The following is a 23,275-nucleotide window of genomic DNA, read 5'->3' as shown; positions in this document are numbered from 1 at the left end:
CACAAAATAAAAAAGTTACATACAATACATACCTTAGTAGTTAGGTGCCTCTGGGTGGTCTTTTCCTGGATAAAAATTTCCTGGATAAAATTTACAATATTTCTTAAGATTTATTGGCACTATGACTCCCGCACACCCATTTGCCCCCTTTATAAATATGCCCTATTATTTAGATATCTTAAAGTGGACCTGAACTCTTGCACAGGACACAAGGAAAACAGAGAGAAAGGCACCCTGAGTATTTTCAGAGAGAAGAGTCTGTCTAATTTCCCCTAATCTTCAAGTAATCACAAATATAAGTTGATCTCTCAGCTGTGTCAGCACAGAAATTCAGCAGTCCTTGGCAGACACAGCTAAGATGTAAACACAGGATGTTAACTCTTTGTCTGCTGTCATTGAACACTGCAGATTTATTGCAAGAATTCTGTAAGATGTAACAAAGACTTTTTTTTTTTACTTAAAAGTTTATTGTACTCTTGCTTATGTTTTAAAGCAGAGAGGACATTCTGAGTTCGGGTCCGCTTTACCACAGCAACAGCCTTCCCGAGTAATACATATTGAAGTGCCACTGCTGTGATTGGGCGCTAGGTGGCGCCGATAGTTAAAATATCGATAATGTAATATTACTGGCATTTCACTATAGACTTATGCATCCTCAACTCTCACACTACCTTACCCTCCTAGTGCCTAACATTATTCATCCCTCCTGGTGCCTAACACCTCCCCCCCTCCATTTCCCTTCCTAGTGTCTAACACTAATCTCCCCTCCTATTCCCTTTCTGTAAACTCCAGCACCTAAACTGAAGTAGCTGATTCGCTATTAACACTAGATTTACCATTCCTGCGCAGATCTGCGTAAATTCCCTGGACCTCACACCTCCTAGGACCCCTGCTGAGTTTTTTAACATGCCATCAGCTCCATTGTTCTCTTTCTTTTGTTCTGAAAACACACCTATTACCTGTGAGGCCTCCACATTTCCATTTGTTTACTCAAGAGTAGCTGAGATCCAAGGCAGATCTAAACCTGTGTGTAAGACATGGAAACCTTCAGACATGCCTGCCCTATCTATACAAAATATCCCCCACATTCATTGACCTGCAAATATTACAGACACAAATTCACAATATATGTAAACACAAGTCTTTTATAAACAATTGTGTGAAAACAAAGTGAAAAGTTGCTGATACAATGACATGAATACAATGAAAACTTGCTAACACTTCAGTCTCCAATGTATGTTTGTACACAAATAGTGTGAAGTGTAGAAGACTCTGAAGTGTAGACAAAGGGCTCAATTCTGGTAGGGTTTAGTAAATAATTACCTCATGAAATTGGCCTGATGAGCTATACAGACTAGTAGATGATTGCTACAAAGAGCTGATTGGCTACTTCAACACAGTAATTGCTGATCAGCTTCTTATCATCAATCAGCTATATACTATCAGACACACTCTGCCCCCAAATCACTGAATGGCCACCTGTTAACCGGTATTTGCATTGATGTCAATGAGACACCTGCCGCAATGGGTTCCCAAACAACCGGAACCAGCCTTCTCAGTGTGTTGCTAACAGCACAGTGCAATGAGGAGTGCCAGTTTGCTGACTACTGTGAGGCAGGGAATACACTTGTCTTTAGTTTTTTGCGTGCGTTTTTCTGCATACTTTTTCTGCACACCAAGTGTGTTTCTATGCAGGAAAACACGTGCGTTTTTTTCACAGCAGCTAATGGAATTGATACAGAAAACTGACAAAATGTGCAGAATCATGATGCAGAATGTCTGCGTGTGAAAAACACATTAAAGAGAAACTCCAACCTAGAATTGAACTTTATCCCAATCAGTAGCTGATACCCCCTTTTACATGAGAAATATAATGATTTTCACAAACAGACCATCAGGGGGCGCTGTATGACTGATTTTGTGCTGAAACCCCTCCCACAAGAAGCTCTGAGTACCGCGGCAAACTGCCACAATATAACAATGTTCACAGACAGGAATTAGCTGTTTACAGCTGTCTCTAACAGCCAAAACAGCTAGGAGCAGCTACATAACCTGCCCACAGTAAAAATGTCACCATGTAATAAATGTCAGAATGTAAATCGGGGAGAGGAAAGATTTTACAATGAGCAAACACTGACTAAATCATTTATACATAATTATGGTAAAAAATGAAGCACTTTTTTTACTACATTATTTTCACTGGAGTTCCTCTTTAAGTGTGAACTAGCCCATTGATTAACATGAGTTATCAGTTTTTCTGTGCAGAAAACACGCACGAAAACAGTCAAGTGTGTTCCCTGCCTAAGTTTTAACTGAAAAGCAATGATGGTTTTTTGCAGCTAGTAAAGGAAGAAAGAAACCCGTAATTGCAATTGTTTTGACAGTTATGATGAGTGGGACATTGCACAGCGTATACAGATGTATTTAGAATTACTGCACTCAAAGTTTTAGGCTATTCTATGCATGTGTAACAAAGTATGAGACAATTGAATTAACTTTCAGATATATAATGTATATTTTTCTTCACTTTTTCCATCTCAGGGTTATAGCTGCTTTGCGTTCTGCTGCTGGCTAAAAAAGCAGTTTATTATGAAAAAATACTATAAATATATATATTATAAGTACTTGGTGTTACATAAATTTATTCAATAAATATAAGCATTTTTCTCTTCTAGTGACTACCAGTACTAATACTGCTACTACTGTCTTAACAGCACCCACTACAACCGGAACAACATCAAGTACTACAATTGCAACAACCTCTACCACAGATTCCACCACCACTGTAACAACACCTAGCTCTACCTCCTCAACAACGCCCTCCAGCTCAACCAGCTCATCAGCAAGTACTACCTCTCCTATTACAACTGCAACAACCTCTACCACAGATTCCACCACCACTGTAACAACACCTAGCTCTACCTCCTCAACAACACCCCCCAGCTCAACCAGCTCATCAGCAAGTACTACATCTCTGATTACAACTGCAACAACCATTACAACAGTGCCAACACCTACCACAACTGAAACAACATCAAGTACAACAGGTACTACAACTGCTACAACATATACCACAGGTTCCACCCCCACTGTAACAACACCTAGCTCTACCTCCTCAACAACGCCCCCCAGCTCAACCAGCTCATCAGCAAGTACTACCTCTCCTATTACAACTGCAACAACCTCTACCACAGATTCCACCACCACTGTAACAACACCGATGTCTACATCCTCAACAACAACCCCCAGCTTAACCAGCTCCACAACAAGTGCAACCTCTCCCACGACTTCTTTAACTACCACGTCAACAGCGCTTACTACAACACCCACCACAACAGAAACAACATCAAGTGCAACAGGTACTACAACTGCTACAACTTCTACCACAGATTCTACCACCACTGTAACAACACCTAGCTCTACCTCCTCAACAACACCCCCCAGCTCAACCAGCTCATCAGCAAGTACTACATCTCTGATTACAACTGCAACAACCATTACAACAGTGCCAACACCTACCACAACTGAAACAACATCAAGTACAACAGGTACTACAACTGCTACAACTTCTACCACAGGTTCCACCCCTACGGTAACAACACCTACTTTTACCTCATCAACCAAAACCCCTAGCTCAACCAGTTCATTAACAAGTACTACCTCTCCCATTACAACTGCAACAACCATTACAACAACACCCACTACAACTGCAGTAACGACAAGTACTACTACTACCACAGATTCAACCACCACTGTAACAACACCTAGTTCTACCACCTTAACAACAACCCTCAGCTCAACCAGCTCATCAACAAGTGCAAGCTCTCCCACGACTTCTTTAACTACCACATCAACAGTGCCAACTACAACACCCACCACAACAGAAACAGCATTAAGTACAACAGGTACTACAACTGCTACAACTTCCACCACAGGTTCCACCCCCACTTTAACAACACCGATGTCTACATCCTCAACAACAACCCCCAGCTTAACCAGCTCCACAACAAGTGCAACCTCTCCTACGACTTCTTTAACTACTACGTCAACAGCGCTTACTACAACACCCACCACAACAGAAACAACATCAAGTGCAACAGGTACTACAACTGCTACAACTTCTACCACAGATTCTACCACCACTGTAACAACACCTAGTTCTACCACCTTAACAACAACCCTCAGCTCAACCAGCGCATCAACAAGTGCAAGCTTTCCCACTACGTCAACAGTGCTAACTACAACACCCACCACAACTGAAACAACATCAAGTGCAACAGGTACTACAACTGCTACAACTTCTACCACAGATTCTACCACCACTGTAACAACACCTAGTTCTACTACCTTAACAACAACCCTCAGCTCAACCAGCTCATCAACAAGTGCAAGCTTTCCCACTACTTCTTTAACTACCACGTCAACAGTGCCTACTACAACACCCACCACAACAGAAACAACATCAAGTACAACAGGTACTACAACTGCTACAACTTCCACCACAGGTTCCACCCCCACTGTAACAACACCTACGTCTACCTCCTCAACAACAACCCCCAGCTCAACCAGCTCCACAACAAGTGCAACATCTATCACTACTTCTTTAACCACCACGTCAAAAGTGCCTACTACAACACCCACCACAACTGAAACAACATCAAGTGCGACAAGTACTACAACTGCAACAACTTCTACCACAGATTCTACAACCACTGTAACAACACCTAGTTCTACCACCTTAACAACAACCCTCAGCTCAACCAGCTCATCAACAAGTGCAAGCTCTCCCACTACTTCTTTAACTACCACGTCAATAGTGCCTACTACAACACCCACCACAACAGAAACAACACCAACTACAACAGGTACTACAAGTGCTACAACTTCCACCACAGGTTCCACCCCCACTGTAACAACACTGACGTCTACCTCCTCAACAACAACCCCCAGCTCAACCAGCTCCACAACAAGTGCAACCTCTACCACTACTTCTTTAACTACCACATCAACAGTGCCAACTACAACACCCACCACAACTGAAACAACATTAAGTACAACAGGTACTACAACTGCTACAACTTCCACCACAGGTTCCACCCCCACTGTAACAACACCTACGTCTACCTCCTCAACAACAACCCCCAGCTCAACCAGCTCCACAACAAGTGCAACATCTATCACTACTTCTTTAACCACCACGTCAAAAGTGCCTACTACAACACCCACCACAACTGAAACAACATCAAGTGCGACAAGTACTACAACTGCAACAACTTCTACCACAGATTCTACCACCACTGTAACAACACCTAGTTCTACCACCTTAACAACAACCCTCAGCTCAACCAGCTCATCAACAAGTGCAAGCTCTCCCACTACTTCTTTAACTACCACGTCAATAGTGCCTACTACAACACCCACCACAACAGAAACAACACCAACTACAACAGGTACTACAACTGCTACAACTTCCACCACAGGTTCCACCCCCACTTTAACAACACCTATGTCTACATCCTCAACAACAACCCCCAGCTCAACCAGCTCCACAACAAGTGCAAGCTCTCCCACTACTTCTTTAACTACCACGTCAACAGTGCCTACTACAATACCCACCACAACAGAAACAACACCAACTACAACAGGTACTACAACTGCTACAACTTCCACCACAGGTTCCACCCCCACTGTAACAACACCTACGTCTACCTCCTCATCAACAACCCCCAGCTCAACCAGCTCCACAACAAGTGCAACCTCTACCACTACTTCTTTAACCACCACGTCAACAGTGCCAACTACACCACCCACCACAACTGAAACAACATCAAGTGCGACAGGTACTACAACTGCAACAACTTCTACCACAGATTCTACCACCACTGTAACAACACCTAGTTCTACCACCTTAACAACAACCCTCAGCTCAACCAGCTCATCAACAAGTGCAAGCTCTCCCATGACTTCTTTAACTACCACGTCAACAGTGCCTACTACAACACCCAGCACAACAGAAACAACACCAACTGCAACAGGTACTACAACTGCTACAACTTCCACCACAGGTTCCACCCCCACTTTAACAACATTCACGTCTACATCCTCAACAACCACCCCCAGCTCAACCAGCTCCAGAACAAGTGCAATCCCTACCACTACTTCTTTAACCACCACATCAACAGTGCCAACTACAACACCCACCACAACTGAAACAACATCAAGTGCGACAGGTATTATAACTGCAGCAACTTCTACGACAGATTCTACCACCACTGTAACAACACCTAGTTCTACCACCTTAACAACAACCCTCAGCTCAACCAGCTCATCAATAAGTGCAAGCTCTCCCACTGCTTCTTTAACTACCACGTCAACAGTGCCAACTACAACACCCACCACAACAGAAACAACATCAAGTACAACAGGTACTACAACTGCTACAACTTCTACCACAGATTCTACCACCACTGTAACAACACCTAGTTCTACCTCCTCAACAACAACCCCCAGCTCAATCAGCTCCACAACAAGTGCAAGCTTTCTCACTACTTCTTTAACCACCACGTCAACAGTGCCAACTACAACACCCACCACAACAGAAACAACATCAAGTGTGACAGGTACTACAACTGCAACAACTTCTACCACAGATTCTACCACCACTGTAACAAGTATTACCTTTCCCACTACAACTGCTACAACCATTACAACAACACCCACTACAACTGCAACAACGACAAGTACTGCAACTGAAACAACTTCTACCACAGATACCACCACCACCACCACTACTGTAATAACACCTACTTCTACCAGCTTCACAACACCCCTCAGCTCCACAAGCTCCACGACAAGTGCAAGCTCTCAGGATAGTACTTTAACCACTACATCAATAGCACCAACTACAACACCCAGCACAGCTGAAACAACATCAAGTACAACAGGTTCAACAACTGCACCAACTTCTACCACAGATTCTACAATCACTGTAACAACCCTTACTTCTGCCTCCTCAACGACACCCCCCGGCTTAGGATCTACAACTATAACAACTTTTACCACAGAATCCACCACCAGTAATATGACACCTAGTTCAACAACTGCAACAACACATCTCAGCTCCTTCACTTCTTCAATAAATGCTACCTCTCCCACTAGCACTGCAACGAGCACTTCAACAACACAAAGTACTTTAGGATTTACTTTATCAACATCACCCACAGCAGCAGGGTCAATTACTAGTGAAACAACTAGCTCAACAACTGGAACAGTTTCCCTTGCTTCCTCAATAAGCTCAACAACACCTACCACCACTGGGACAACATTGGTAACAACAGGATCTACAACTGTAACAACTTCTGTCACAAATCCCACGGCCAGTGCAACTACACATCTCAGTTCCACCAGCTCTTCAACTAGTGCAGAATCTTCATCATTAACATCCAAATCCTCAAATTCCACTACTGAATCCACTACTCTCGGTTCTACTATATCACCAGTAATTACTTCTATAGCAGGGTCTCTTGGCAATGGGGCAACAAGCTCAACTACTGCAATTACATCAATTTCACCTGGTTCTTCAACTAGTTCAACAGCTACCAGTAGTACTGGAATGACTAGTGTAACTTCATCAACTTCAACTGGGTCCTCTACTCAAATATCCACCTCTCCAGGTTCCAGTACTCTAACAACCATTAGTACAGCACCACACAGCCCTACTGGCTCACCAAGTAGTACAACAGTATCCACTGGCAGTGGAACAGCAGCAACCCTTAATAGTGGAACAACAACCTCAACAACTGCAACAACATTTAACTCAACTGGTCTCTTAACTAGCTCACAAACCACTACTTTAAGTCCAGCATCCCACAGCAATACTGAAATCACTACTTTAACAACATCCACCTCACTAGTGTCTTCTTCCTCAACAAGTTCTACTGTAACAAAAACAATTGTCAATGAAACAAATAGTTCACAAACTACATCAACACTGATCAATTTGCCTGGCTCGTTAGCTAGTACAGCAGTATCAGCTAATACTGGCACTGTCAGTGTAACCTCATCAGCTACAGCAGGGTTATCTACTTTAACAACATCTATTACTTCTGCTGGTTCTGCAAATCCAGCAGCTTCTACTATAGTAGTACATTCTACCAACGTGATAGCCACTAGTGCAACACCTGTAACAGAAACCACACTGACTGGCCCAACAACTACTGCAACAACCCAACTCTTTTCAACCAGTACAACTGCATTTCCTACTAGTACAGGATCTAAATCAACAGCCGGCTCTGGTTCTCCTGGTTCTACCATTGGTGCCATATCATCCAGCACAACAATCTCCACATCAGTTCCAGCTGGCTTTGCAGCAAGTTCAACACCAGGTAACTACTGTTTCACCATCATTTGTTACACAGGCACTAATTACTAATGCCAATACTAATATTTTAGCAAAGATTAATAACCTACTCTGATCACCCTGAAAAGAAATAGTCTAGTTTTGGGTTTCATACATATACAAACCCACAGTTAATACTGGTTGTAGAAGCACACCATCAGCTGAAGTCTTATCTTAAAGAGGAACTGTAACGTGAAAACGTCCCCTGGGGGGGTACTCACCTCGGGTGGGGGAAGCCTCAGGATCTTAATGAGGCTTCCCACACCATCCTCCGTCCCTCGCGGTCTCGCTGTAGCCCTCCGTACAGCGGTGACGTCATTATTTACCTTCCCGGTTACAGCGCAGGCGCTCTGACGGCTGTCGGCTCTGAAGTAGGCGGAAATACCCGATCGCCGTCGGGTCCGCTCTACTGCACAGGCGCAAGTCTCCGGCGCCTGCGCAGTAGAGCGGACCCGACTGAGATCGGATATTTCTGTCTACTTCGGAGCCAACAGCAGCCACAGCACCCCCGCTGGAGCCTGAAAAGGTAAATATTGAAGTCACAGTCGGGTCTGTCGCCGGCTGTTCGGAGGGCTGCAGCGAGACCCCCGTGGGACAGAGGACGGCGTGGGAAGCCTCATTAGGATCCCGAGGCTTCCCCCACCCGAGGTAAGTACCCCCCAGGGGCGTTTTTTAATGTTACAGAGTCTCTTTAACATTTTATGAAAGGGAACTTGTACTACTACTCCAGCATCACAAATACTATCCACAGATCTGCTCCCGAAATGTCGTATAGAGTGGCAGATGAAAGACGGTCCAGGCTCTCTGTATGTGCACAACTTTACAGGCAGATGCTTGCCAGTCCCCGTCGTCTTCCCTTGTTGTGTGTGTCATCTCTGGCTTAAAGGGAATCTGGTGTGAAAATAAACTTACAATATAATGAATTGTATGTGTAGTGCAGCTAAGAATAAGAACAATAGTAGCACAGACATGAGTCTCATATTGTTTCCAGCACAGGAAGAGTTAAGAAACGTAACTTGTTATCTATGCAAAAGAGCTTCTCTGAGCTCTCTGACCCAACTTGGTCAGCTACAGTGCTATTTTCTGAAGTACTTATACATCAAAGAAACAGTGAAAGACAACTCCAGATAAGATTTTACTGCAGGAAAGTTCAAAGGGTCATTACCTCTGCTCTGTTCCATAGTGTAAAATACAGAGTGCAGTTTGTAAACTGAAAATATTAGAGAATGATGAAATGTTAAAAAAAGCTTTATAATTCAAAATAAAAATACGAGCCTCTGTTCTTTGCTACTAATGTTCTATTAATTATCCGTACTACACATACATTCATAATATCTTTTTTTTTTTTTTTTGCTTCAGTGTCACTTTAATAAAGCCTGTTTCAGCTGCATTTGCTGACATATGGGCTACTCTCACATGGCAGCAAATACAGGCAAAAAAGTAAATGCAGGTGAAGCCAGAGGCCACACACACATCACACAACAGGGATACAGTAACCGATGCCTGGAGACCACCCGCTGTCTGCCTGTGCAATTGGCAGACATGATAGACATCTGGGATGGTCTTTTGTGCACTACCCTGTATTTTAGCATTGGATAATATCCTACCTAATAAAACCCCTGTGTCTCTGCGTCCCATATCCGCGTGTGTGTATGTCCCTGCTTTGCGCTACTGCGCATGTGCCGCAGGGACAGCCGTTGTTCAGACGGGAGCAGGACAGCCAGGGGGCCGGGCGGGCGAGCAGGGGCGGGCGGGCACGTGCATGCGTGCTGAAGGACCTAGAGCCTATTATTAAACGGGCTAAAGTCCTTAGTTCTGAATAAGATAATTAGGCCTAGTACACAATTAAGCGACACATAGTTTGGTGGGCTGTGTCTTCATTGTGCGCTCAGTTCTTAGGCCCTTAGGCAGAAACTCTGAGTAGCAGGATTTGTCTCAGTACCAACCCCTAATACAACATAATGGCAAAGACAAAGGTGTTAATTCACATAGCATCATGAATATCGCTGTCTGCACCCAGAAGTATTACTGGTGCTAATGCCAGCACAGTACCACGCATTTCACAATTAGCGGGATTCACTGTAGGTGGGTAGCAGGAGGAGTGTTGCTATGATAACACACATAGGGGATGATTCACTAAACCGTGCTATGATAAATATCACACCTTACCAAAGATATCACACCGTATCAAAGTTAACACGCCTGGCTGGATAGTGTACTGGTTAAAGCGGACCCAAATCAAACATTTTTTTTAATTCAAAATATTCAGTTGCACCACTCTGACACATACAAAGATAAATAAACACTCCTTCAAGCCTATGAGCATTTCAGTGCATGCTTCTCACCCTTCTCTTTCCATAACTAGGGTTATACAGGTGGCAGCCATTAGCAATTCCTCCTTTGCTGGACACCATCTACTCCACCAGTTTGCCGGATCCTGTCCCGGCAATATGAAAGGAAGGGAGGGGTTCCTCCAGTAAATGTAAAATATTTTATATTTGTCATCATGCAGCTGAAAAAAGGCTGCTATTTATTATTATAAATTATAAATTGTGTTTTATTCCTGAAATCTTGTATTTTTAATTTGGGTCCACTTTAAGGGCTCTGCCTCTGACACGGGAGACCAGGGTTTGAATCTCAGCTCTGCCTGTTCAGTAAGCCAGCACCTATTCAGTAGGAGACCTTAGGCAAGTCTCCCTAACACTGCCACTGTCTATAGAGCATGCCCTAGTGGCTGCAGCTCTGGTGCTGTGGTCTGCCAGGAGAAAAGCGCTATATAAGTGTTTGTCTTTATCTTTTGTCTTTTTATCAGAGTAGCATAGCGAGTGCTACGAACCCACAGGGGCTCAGGGCTGGACGAGTGCCATTGCCAATTAGCAGGCATAAGTTTGTAGCACTCTCTATGCTACCCTGATAAGGCGTGTTAACTTTGATAAGGTGTGATATCTTTGATAAGGTGTGATATTTGTCATGGCACGGTTTAGTGAGTTAACCCCATAGGCCATATGCAATTCACTTTTTCTTCTGAGTTTTCTCCTAGGTGATATTTTCACATTTTGGAAAAGTTCTACTTCTATCATAAAAATGTTCTTGCTTGCTGGTGGCTAGGCATTTTATTGACAAAGGGCTTGATTCACTAAACCGTGATAACTCATATCATGGCCGCGCCAGCGTATGGCGCGCAACCGTGAATTTTCGTCCGTGATTGCACGCGAAAATGCTAGCACACCCGTGATATGAGTTATCCCGATTTAGTGAATCAAGCCCTTTTTCAATAAAATGCCTAGCCACCAGCAACCAAGAACATTTTTATGATTCATTACTTTTCCAACCTACTTTTTGGTACTTTTTCAGTTGCTAAGGGCTGAAAAGTTATTTTAAAGTGAATATGAAAAATTATCTCCTAGAAGAAAAAGTTAATTGCATATAGGCCAATAAACTACTTTTGTCATGTGTGTTACCATAACAACGCTTGCGCCTCTTATGTACAGCTACTTCCACTATTTGTGAACAGAGTAGTAGCTCGGGGTGACCCAAAACTAGGAAAGTATAGGGGACTAAAGAGACCGAAAAGCCCTCCTTCTAAATAATAAAATAAAATCCTTAGTGTAGTTCGCTTTCTTAACCACGTCAGCCTTCAGTCATTTTCACTTTATGCATCCGAGTAATGTTCACCTCCCATTCATTAGCCTATAACTTTATCACCACTTATCACAATGAACTGATCTATATCTTGTTTTTTCCGCCACCAATTAGGCTTTCTTTGGGTGGTACATTTTGCTAAGAGCCACTTTACTGTAAATGCATTTTAACAGGAAGAATAAGAAAAAAACGGAAAAAAATCATTATTTCTCAGTCTTCAGCCATTATAGTTTTAAAATAATACATGCCTACATAATTAAAACTCACGTATTGCATTTGCCCATTTGTCCCGGTTATAACACCATTTAAATTATGTCCTTATCACAATGTATGGCGACAATGTATTATTTGGAAATAAAGGTGCATTTTTTTCTGTTTTGCATCCATCACTATTTACAAGTTTAAAAAAAATAAAAAAGAAATATTTCATCTTCACATTGATATTTAAAAGTTTAGACCCTTAGGTAAATATCTACATTTTTTTATTGTAATTTTTTTTTATATATTAAACATTTTATTTGGGTATTTTTGGGAGGGTGGGATGTAAATAGTAATTGTTTTCTGTAAATATGTGTTGATTTTTGTTTTTTTTTTACATTTAGTTGTAGTTTTACTTTTTGGCCACAAGAGGGCAGCCATGAGTTTGTTTACATGACATCACTCTATGCATAACATATACGCTTAGAGGGACGCATGGGGACGCAAGAGCCAGAAAAAGCAAAGCTTCCGAGAGAAGCTGTCGCTTTTTCTGCGGGGGAGAGGAATCAGTGATCGGGCACCATAGCCCGATTCACTGATTCCTGGGCTAATTTTATCCATGGCCGGGAGCGCGCTGACGCGCACATGGCCTTCTGGGCGTAGATAGTACGTCCAGGAGGCGAAAGTGGTTAAAGCAGAAGGTATTTGTGATAATTATGCTCTGAGTGAACATCTGTGGTTACCCACAATGCACTGCTACTGAATATGCAAATTATCTCTATATGCCCCTGAAGCCAAGTTTACATCTAGAACCGCTAGTGTATAGCAAGCCTATTGCTTTAAATTTTACAGGGCCACATCAACCCCACATGCAGACAACCTGTTTTGGACTTTTGGTCCTCCTCAGTGCATGGCAGGGATTGATATCAGTAGCGGTGCATTGTAGGTAACCACAGATGTTCACTTAAAGCAGAATTATGGAAAATACCTTTTGTTTTAAGAAGGCAAACCACACAAAACATTTGTGAAAAGCTCTACTTGAATCAGGCCCAATGTGAAGAATGCTTTGGCACCGGTCACATGACTGGCACTGGGGATAATATCTTCCCTGATATTAGAATATCGGTGTTGTTATTTTTTGACTCGTTCGGGAATCACTCAGTGTATTAATGTTTACAAAGAAACTGTTTCCCCCCCCCCCTTTTTTTTCATTGCTTGACTTCACTTGTTATCTATGTAAAACAGCTTCTCTGAGCTCTCCGACTAATTTAGTCAAAGATCTTTTTAAAGGTCAAATTCCATAGCCTGTGAATTGTATGCTCTGAATGCATTTTCTTTCTTTTACTTTACAGCACAAAATGGAGGAATAATGAGTCAAACCACCTCAGTCCCAACCCAAACAACTACTGACCAATCACAGAGTAAGCATTTTACAAACTTTTGGATAGTCCTATACTAATAGCATGTTGACTAGCGGCATAGGGGTTGATTGACAAAGCTTACTTATTTTTCACCTTAAAGGTAATCTGGCCTGAAAATAAACTTATAAATTAATTAATTTTATGTGTGGTACAGCTAAGAAATAGAACATCAGTAGCAAAGAAACAAGTCATATATTGTTTCCAGTACAGGAAGAGTTAAGAAACTTTACTTGTTATCTATGTAAAACAGCTTCTCTGAGCTCTCCGACTAATTTAGTCAGAGAGCAGTGCTATTTTCTGAAGCACTTATACATCAAACAAACAGTGAGACACAGCTTCAGATAAGGTTTTACTGCAGGGGAGTTCAAAGGGTTATTAGCTCTGCTCTGTTTCATAGTTTAGAATACAGAGTGTAGTTTGTAAATGTAGAGAATGATGCAATGTTAGTAAAAAAAAGCTATATAACTGAAAATAAAATTTCCGTACTACACACACAATTCATTATATCAAGTTTTTTTTCGCTTCAGTGTCACTTTAAATGTAAGCAAGTACGTAATGAGAGCTAATGCATGAGATAAATAAATGAGAGATAATTCATGAGATAAATACATAAGGAGAAATGAATCATGAGTTAAAGTGTACCAGAGATCAAGGTATAGCAAAAATTTATACTTACCCGGGGCTTCCTCCCGCCCCATAAACACATGTGAGTCCCTCGCTGTCTTCCTGCGGTCTGCTGTTTAGCCGCGATCAGTCCTGGTAACTTGCTCAGTCGCGTCCAGTCTGGGTCTTCTGTGCATGCGCAGTAGACCTGGACTGACGTCACTGAGACAGTTAACGAGGCTGATCACAGCTAAACAGAAGCATGCGGGAGGACAGCGTGGGACTCACATGTGTTTATGGTACAGGAGGAAGCCCCGGGTGAGTATCAATTTTTGCTATGCCTTGATCTCTGGTTTTCTTTAAGTCAAATAAGGAGAGATAAACCATAAGTTAAAGAGGAATGCCAGTAAAAATAATGTAATAAAAAAGTGCTTCATTTTTACAATAATTATGTATAAATGATTTAGTCAGTGTTTGCCTATTATATCATCTTTCCTCTCCCTGATTTACATTCTGATATTTATTACATGGTGACATTTTTACTTCTGGCAGGTGATGTCAATGGAAGGAGATGCTGCTTGCTTTTTTTTGGCAGTTGGAAATAGCTGTAAACAGCTGTTATTTCCCACGATACAACAAGGCTCCCACAGTGTGATGTCTGGACCATGGTCCTGACATCACACTGTGGGAGGGGTTTCACCACAATATCAGCCATACAGAGCCCCCTAATGATCTGTTTGAGAAAAGGAAAAGATTTCTCGTGGGAAAGGGGGTATCAGCTACTGAATGGGATGAAGTTCCATTCTTGGTTATGGTTTCTCTTTATGGCTGATATTGTGGTGAAACCCCTCCCACAAGAAACTCTGAGAACTATGGTCCTGGCAGTTTCCTGTCTGTGAACCTTGTTGCTACCAGCAGTAAAAATGACCCCATGTTATAAATGTCAGAATGTAAACCAAGTAGAAGAAAGATTTTACAATGGGCAAACACTGATTAAATCATTTATACATAATTATGGTAAAAATTAAGCACTTTTTATTACATTATTTTCACTGGAGTTCCTCTTTAAGTCAGTTAAGTAATAAATAAATCATGAGTTATGTTAGATAAGGAGACACAAATCATGAGTTATGTTAGATAGGGAGAGAGAAATCAGGAGTTAAGTTATTTAAATAGACATACATTGGGCTCTATTCACAAAGAGCCAAATTTTCCGCAAAATTTGACCGCTATATTCCCGCCAGCGGTAAACTCCGCATTTTTTCCACATTCACTAATATTTTCCGCATGCGGGAAAAAAGATGCGGAAACAGCCATTATTCATGCGGGAATCATGCGGTAAAAAGGTCGCATGAAAAAGTGTTTAAAAAAAAAGTTAAAGTCCACCAAGCACAGCCCTTAAGCCACCAGACTTCATTAAAGTCAATGCGATGCGGAATATATCACCTACTACTTGTAGGTGATAAAAAATCGGTAATTAACGACGAAATGAACATTTTTGAGAATTGATCTTTTATTGCAGAAAATACCGACTTTTACGGAAATTTTTCCGCATGAATCCCGCACTTTTACCACACTTTTTCCGCATGCGGAAAAAACATGCGGAACCTTTTGAGAATTTCAATGTGGCGGTGTTTTGGTCGGTAACTTCCCGCATGCACTTTACCGCATGCGGGAAGTCTTTGCGGAAAAGTTTGGTCTTTGAGGATAGAGCCCAATGGGCTCTATTCTTAAAGACCAAACTTTTCCGCAAAATTTTACCGCGGTAAACTCCGCATTTTTTCCACATTCACTAATATTTTCCGCATGTTTTCCGCATGTGGGAAAAAAGTTGCGGAAACAGCCATTATTCATGCGGGAATCATGCGGTAAAAAGGTCGCATGAAAAAGAGTTTAAAAAAAAAGTTAAAGTCCACCAAGCACAGCCCTTAAGCCACCAGACTTCATTAAAGTCAATGCGATGCGGAATATATCACCTACTACTTGTAGGTGATAAAAAAATCGGTAATTAACGACGAAATGAACATTTTTGAGAATTGATCTTTTATTGCAGAAAATACCGACTTTTACGGAAATTTTTCCGCATGAATCCCGCACTTTTACCACACTTTTTCCGCATGCGGAAAAAACATGCGGAACCTTTTGAGAATTTTAATGTGGCGGTGTTTTGGTCGGTAACTTCCCGCATGCACTTTACCGCATGCGGGAAGTCTTTGCGGAAAAGTTTGGTCTTTGAGGATAGAGCCCAATGGGCTCTATTCTCAAAGACCAAACTTTTCCGCAAAATTTTACCGCGGTAAACTCCGCATTTTTTCCACATTCACTAATATTTTCCGCATGTTTTCCGCATGTGGGAAAAAAGTTGCGGAAACAGCCATTATTCATGCGGGAATCATGCGGTAAAAAGGTCGCATGAAAAAGAGTTTAAAAAAAAAGTTAAAGTCCAGCAAGCACAGCCCTTAAGCCTCCACACTTCATTAAAGTCAATGGGATGCAGAATATATCACCTACTACTTGTAGGTGATAAAAAATCGGTAATTAACGTCGAAATGATGCGCCTGAACATTTTTGAGAATTGATCTTTTATTGCGGAAAATACCGACTTTTATGAATCCCGCACTTTTACCACACTTTTTCCGCATGTGGAAAAAACATGCGGAACATTTTGAGAATTCCAACTTGACGGTATTTTGGGTGCAAACTTCCCGAATGTACTTTACCGCATGCGGGAAGTCTTTGAGAATAGAGCCCATAGTGGGTTAATAAGTATGGTGATATACTTCAGCAGAGTAGCTTTGATAAATTCTTATGTAACTTGCATTCATCATCATAATATATAGACTACGCTTTTAATATCATCTTTTTAATTCTTTCTGGGAGATCACTAAAATAGCAGAGCAAAATGGAGTTTTGTTTCTAATGAAATCCATAAGATGTAATTTTAATTTGGGACATGGAGCCTTGCTAATTATAGCTTTAAGTACAAAAATGTGGCAAAGACTTTGATGTCTGTGAGTATCCCCATTGTCTGTATCTGTCGGACGACAAACAATCAGCAACTCCAGATTTTTTTTTCAACTTTGTCCTCAGGGCCAAACGGGCCTTGGGACCTTATAGTAATCTGCAAAAAGTTCTCCTAATACGGCTAGCATGGGTATATGAACTAACCTAGAAATGTCATGAAATTGATCCAAGGAAGGCCAGCGGGCCCCGATCAATTAGTCGATAAGCCTGCTACTGGAGTCTGTAATAAGGTGTTTGGTGTTTGGGTCAGAGGAGATTTGATTATTTGGCGAAATTTTATTATTACTAGGCTACCAATAGGGAAATGGGAGAACATCAGGGCAGGTCTTGTATCAGAGACGTCAGTAACATTACAGAGTGTCCAGTTTAGGGCCTGTTTCCACTACACGCAGTGCAGTGCGGCTACATAACCGCATTGCACTGTGGTCGAACTGTAACAAATGCACAGTAATGGAACAGTTTCCATTGCGTGCTGGTTATGCGGAGCAGAGCGAGCATGCTGCAGATTCTCGCATGGCCGCATGCGCCCGCATGCGCATTGCATCTCCTCCTGTCACTTACGGGAGATGCGGAAGTGATGCGGTTAGGTAGCCGCACTCGCATCATTTCAGAAATGGAAAGGGGCCCTAAACCCTATGTACACTTCCTTAATTTCCTAAATCCTATGTACACTTCCTTAATTTCCTAAATCCTATGTACACTTCCTTTATTTCCTAAATCCTATGTACACTTCCTTTATTTCCTAAATCCTATGTACACTTCCTTAATTTCCTAAATCCTATGTACACTTCCTTAATTTCCTAAATCCTATGTACACTTCCTTTATTTCCTAAATCCTATGTACACTTCCTTAATTTCCTAAATCCTATGTACACTTCCTTAATTTCCTAAAACCTATGTACACTTCCTTAATTTCCTAAATCCTATGTACACTTCCTTTATTTCCTAAATCCTATGTACACTTCCTTAATTTCCTAAATCCTATGTACACTTCCTTAATTTCCTAAATCCTATGTACACTTCCTTAATTTCCTAAATCCTATGTACACTTCCTTTATTTCCTAAATCCTATGTACACTTCCTTAATTTCCTAAATCCTATGTACACTTCCTTTATTTCCTAAATCCTATGTACACTTCCTTTATTTCCTAAATCCTATGTACACTTCCTTTATTTCCTAAATCCTATGTACACTTCCTTAATTTCCTAAATCCTATGTACACTTCCTTTATTTCCTAAATCCTATGTACACTTCCTTTATTTCCTAAATCCTATGTACACTTCCTTTATTTCCTAAATCCTATGTACACTTCCTTTATTTCCTAAATCCTATGTACACTTCCTTTATTTCCTAAATCCTATGTACACTTCCTTTATTTAGCTATCTCACTCCTGCCCCATAACTATTACTAAGCATGTCATATTCATGTGCAATTATTTGCTACGGTAACACACAGTATGCCACTTGCGTGAGTAGCGTACTGTGTATTACCATAGCAATGCATGCATTGCGTTAATAACTTCTACCATGTGCTCCCTGCGCATGACTAGTCAACCAGTGGTTTGCATGAGTCCCAATATGACTAAAGCTGCTGCTTTGCTGTGTGTTATTACCAGAAAAAAAAACGTACTCTTCACTAAGTCACTGCCCACACTAAGCCACTTCCCACAACTGTGTTGCTCACACTAAGTCACTGCCCACAGGTACATCTGTGCATGCTTAAAGAGGAATTTCAGCCTAAACAAACATACTGTCATTAAGTTACATTAATTATGTTAATTAAAATAGATAGGTAATATAGGTGATATAATCTCTTAGCAACCCTGTTTTAAAAGAACAGGCAAATGTTTGTGATTTCATGGGGGCAGTCATCTTTTTGGTTGAAAGGAGGTGACAGGGAGCATTAGACACAGTTCCAAATGTCCTGAGTCCTGATCACCCCTCCCAGCTGCACGCACTAGGCAATGCGAACAACAACATCAGAAATCTCATCATGCTTTGCACAGCATCAGGGGAAAAATGATTTATTTGATGGAGTGGAACTTAGCTTCTGTGCAGCTAAAAATGAGGCTTGGGTAGGAAAAACAAAGTTCTGATGCTGTGAAACTGTTAAAGAAACAACAAGCCTTTTCAGTGCTGCTCAGAAGATTTTTAATCTGGAGGTTCACTTTAAGTATGCCCCGATGCACACGCAGCTGCACGCACTCACGCACCTTAACCACTTCACTAAGCCGCCGCCCACAATGGCGACCAAGCTATGTAAGTTGCTTAACAATGCAAATACTGCCTGTTAGATGCAGCTTTTTTATGAAAACACTAAGTACAGGCAGCTCTCGCCCATTCTTTGTAAAGTAAACATTACAGTAGGAAAAACAGGCTGCAAAATCAGTAATATAAATACATATCATCATTGACAAGGGCATTTATTTTAAGCATACTGAGGTATAATTATTCTAATGATTTAAAATGTAATATTAATTGCTATGGTGAAACATCTGCCTGGAGAATCATTTTAAAGTGGACCTGAACTTTTGCAAAGGACAGAAGGAAAACGGAGTGAAATGCACCCTGTATGTATTTAGAGAGTTTAGCCTGTCTAATCCCCCTTCATTTGTGTCTAATCACATGTTGTAATCTGATCTCTCACCTGTGTCACATGACTGCCATGGCAGAGATGGCAGATAAGCTCATTTTAAAAAACTGGATGTTAACAATATGGCTGCTTCCATGAATCAGGAAGTAGAAACAGTGCAGATTTATTTTAGGACTTGTATCAGCTGTAACAAAGACATTGTATTTTGTTTTTGTTTTTTTTAAGGTTATTATGCTGTTGTGTATCTTTTAGAGCAGAGAGGACTTCTGAGTTCAGGTCCACTTTAAAAGAACATAATGGTTGTAGAATGCAAGACTTCCTGCCTTTACATCACAAATATTCTCACACATTAACAAATGTGTTTGTTTTTCTTTTCAGTTCCATACTGGGCAATCATTTTGCTTGGATTGGCATCCATTCTAGGCATTGCACTACTCATCGGACTACTATGCTGTGTAAGCAGACAATTCCATGACTTTTCCTTACCAGGAATGCCTGTACTGCTTTCCTTTTGGTTTGTGCATGAAGTTGATATATTTTCTTGTCTTTTTGCAGATCTGGGCTTGTTGTCGAACTCCTGTTTACCCTATTACCCGTTATCCCAGTTACAAAACCCATTACGGATGGTATAATTCCCCCAGACCATCTGTACCCACCGATCAAGAAATGGGAATTGAGATGAGGGCACATGACCGAAGACCAACAGTCACAGGAGGCCAATTCCACCCACAAAGACCTTCTGATGCCGGACAGTATCAATATATATGAACATTTCTAGCATCATAATAATTAGGTTATTAAAGTGGACCTGAACTCTTGCACAGGACAGAAGGAAAACAAAGAGGAAATGCACCCTGTGTGTATATAGAGAGTTTAGCCTGTAACATGATCTCTGAAGAGAAACCGTGACCAATAATTGAGCTTCATCCCAATCAGTCAGTAGCTGATACCTCCTTTTACATTAGAAATCTATTCCTTTTCTCAAACGGATCATTAGGGGGCTCTGTATGGCTGACATTGTCATGAAACCCCTCCCACGGGAAACTGTGAGGGCCATGGTCCTGTCAGTTTCCTTTCTGTAGACCTCATTGCATTGTGGAAAATATCTGTTTACAGCTGTTTCCAACTCCAAAAAAAAGCAGGCAGCATCTCCTTCCACCGACATCACCTGCCAGCAGTAAAAATGTCACCATGTGATAAATGTCAGAATGTATATCAGGGAGAGGAAAGCTTCTACAATGGGCAAACACTGACTAAATCATTTAAACATAATTATTGTAAAAATGGAGCACTTTTTTATTACATTATTTTCACTGGAGTTCCTCTTTAAGCTGTGTAAACTGGGTGGCTGCCTCGGCATATCAACTAATTTGTAAACACAGGATGTTAACCCTATGTCTTCTTCCATGAAAGCAGGACATAGACATAGTGCAGATTTATTGCACGAGTTCTTTAACAGAGAAATGTTTTTCTGTAAATGTTATTATGCTGTTGCTTATCTTTTAGAGCAGAGAGGAAGTTCTGAGTTCAGGTTTGCTTTAAGTTATTATTACATCTTTGCGATAAGTGAACCTTTATAATTAACATATGTGCTAATTTATAAAAGCTGATGCCCATTTAAACATAAGTTGACTTAAAGTGAACCTCCGGACTAAAAATCTACTCAGAACAGAAAAGGCTTGGCGTTTCTTTAACAGTTTCACAGCATCAGAACTTTGTTTTTCTTACCAAAGCATCATTTTTAGCTGCATTTTTAGCTAAGCTCCACCCATCAAAGAAAAAAAGCCCGGGCTTTTTTCCCTGATGCTGTGCAGAGCATGATGAGATTTCCTATGTTGTTATTCACGTTGCCTAGCAACTGGGAGAGGTGCTCAGGACACAGGAAAGTTGGAACTGTGTCTCATGCTCCCTGTCACCTTCTTTCAACCAAAAAGATGGCTGCCATCATGAAATCAAACATTTGCCTGTTCTTTTAAAACAGTGTGGGTAAGAGATTATATTACCTATCTATTTTAATTAACATAACTAATGTAACTTAATGACAGTATGTTTGTTTAGGCTGGAGTTCCTCTTTAAGGTATTTTTGAGCAAAGCAACAACGGTATTATAATCTGGCCAATATATAAAACAGGCTTTATATGGAATGTTTAGGGGTTTTTAAAGCATATTTGCTAAATACATTTATTGTGTTTATGGACTTATGTGTTAGAAACATGTAAACTATTACAAATAATATTTCATTGAGCAAATGAGAATATCACCTAGCAGCTCGACACAGAGGCCTCTATTTTGAGAGCAAAGTCCCTGGACGTGATAACTATTAATTAATGGCCATTTTACAGTGACATAAGTAAGGAGGTATGACCTCCAGTGTAAAGGGGCCCATACACTGGTCAATTTCAGCCATCGATCGATCGATTCTATAGAATCGATCGATCAGAAATTGATTCTTTCAAATCTATCGATCGATCGATTTGTGGCTGATTTCAATTGATTTTGATTGATTTGATCTATCGGACAGGATGGAAAATCTAGGTCGATCTGCTGCTGGTAGCAGATCCATGGCCCATAGATTTGGATTGGATCTAATGGTCCAATAATGCATTTAGATCGATTTCCAATAGATTTCATTTTGAAATCTGTTGACAATCTGTTCCTAGTGTGTGGCATACATCAGATAGATTCCTGTCAGATTCAACCTGACAGGCATCTGACAGAAATCTATCTGATGGTCGAATCTGCTGCAAAGTGTATGGCCACCTTAAGTTTTACATTGCGCATTCTCATTCACCGTATACATAACAATTAATATGAAAACGAAGAACCTGTGAAGAACAACAAAAGTATCAGAAAGGTTAAAAAGGTACATGAGATGAGTGAAATAAAAAATGTTTTCTACATACCTGGGGCATCCTCCAGCCCCCTTTCAGGCTGATCATTCCCTAGCTGTCTTCCTCCGCCGCCTGGATCTTCTCCATCTGCTATGGGTACCAGTAATTTCCCAAGTCTGGCAGTGCATGTACATTAATCCCCGATTTGGGAAATTACCGGGACCCATAGTGGATCCAGGTGGTGGAGGTGGACAGCAGGGGAACAATCAGCCTTAAGGGGGTTGGAGGAAACCCCAGGTGTGTATAACATTGTTTGGCTCATCTCAGGATAACTTTAAGAAGAGGAAGGGGGACAGTTTGCTAATGGCTACCTCTATTCAAAGCATATGATGTAGAGGGGAAAAGTTAATCCAACAATTTAAGGCGTATTCCTGGTGGGATTGTCTGGTTACAGCCTTTGCAATCCCTATATCTTTGCCGCTATCACCATGCACTATTAGATTATTCAGATGTGACTTTAAATCATTAAAAAAAAATCAATATCAGATTGGCATTGCTCATTTA

General features: G+C 41.1%; 1 protein-coding gene and 1 long non-coding RNA gene across 2 annotated transcripts; both read left to right on the top strand.

Annotated features, from left to right (window-relative positions):
* Nucleotides 1–3,961: 3,961 nt before the first annotated feature.
* Nucleotides 3,962–6,753, top strand: LOC137527311 (mucin-2-like). Its single transcript, XM_068247819.1, has 3 exons — nt 3,962–4,205; nt 4,281–6,469; nt 6,511–6,753. Exons 1-3 carry the CDS (start codon nt 3,962–3,964, stop codon nt 6,751–6,753), a joined length of 2,676 nt encoding a protein of 891 aa, XP_068103920.1.
* A 1,458-nt stretch (nt 6,754–8,211) lies between these two features.
* LOC137528831 (uncharacterized) lies at nt 8,212–20,335 on the top strand. The gene is made up of 3 exons (XR_011023475.1): nt 8,212–8,384; nt 13,591–13,659; nt 20,259–20,335. It is a non-coding gene; the product is annotated as an uncharacterized lncRNA (long non-coding RNA).
* Nucleotides 20,336–23,275: the final 2,940 nt, after the last annotated feature.

This window comes from Hyperolius riggenbachi, chromosome 8, assembly GCF_040937935.1.
Source record: "Hyperolius riggenbachi isolate aHypRig1 chromosome 8, aHypRig1.pri, whole genome shotgun sequence".
In the NCBI taxonomy this organism is placed as follows: Eukaryota; Metazoa; Chordata; class Amphibia; order Anura; family Hyperoliidae; genus Hyperolius; species Hyperolius riggenbachi.
The sequence above is the reverse complement of the archived record's forward strand: the minus strand, read 5'-3'. Positions and strand labels throughout refer to the sequence as shown.

Bases quoted from the DNA above. Each gene is read 5' to 3' on its own strand.
- LOC137527311 (XM_068247819.1), top strand. From the start codon at position 3,962: ATGTCTACATCCTCAACAACAACCCCCAGCTTAACCAGCTCCACAACA. The intron at 4,206-4,280 runs GTGCAAGCTTTC...CAAGTGCAACAG, and splicing joins CTCAACCAGCGCATCAACAA to GTACTACAACTGCTACAACT. The intron at 6,470-6,510 runs GTAACAACACCT...AACAACCCCCAG, and splicing joins CCACAGATTCTACCACCACT to CTCAATCAGCTCCACAACAA.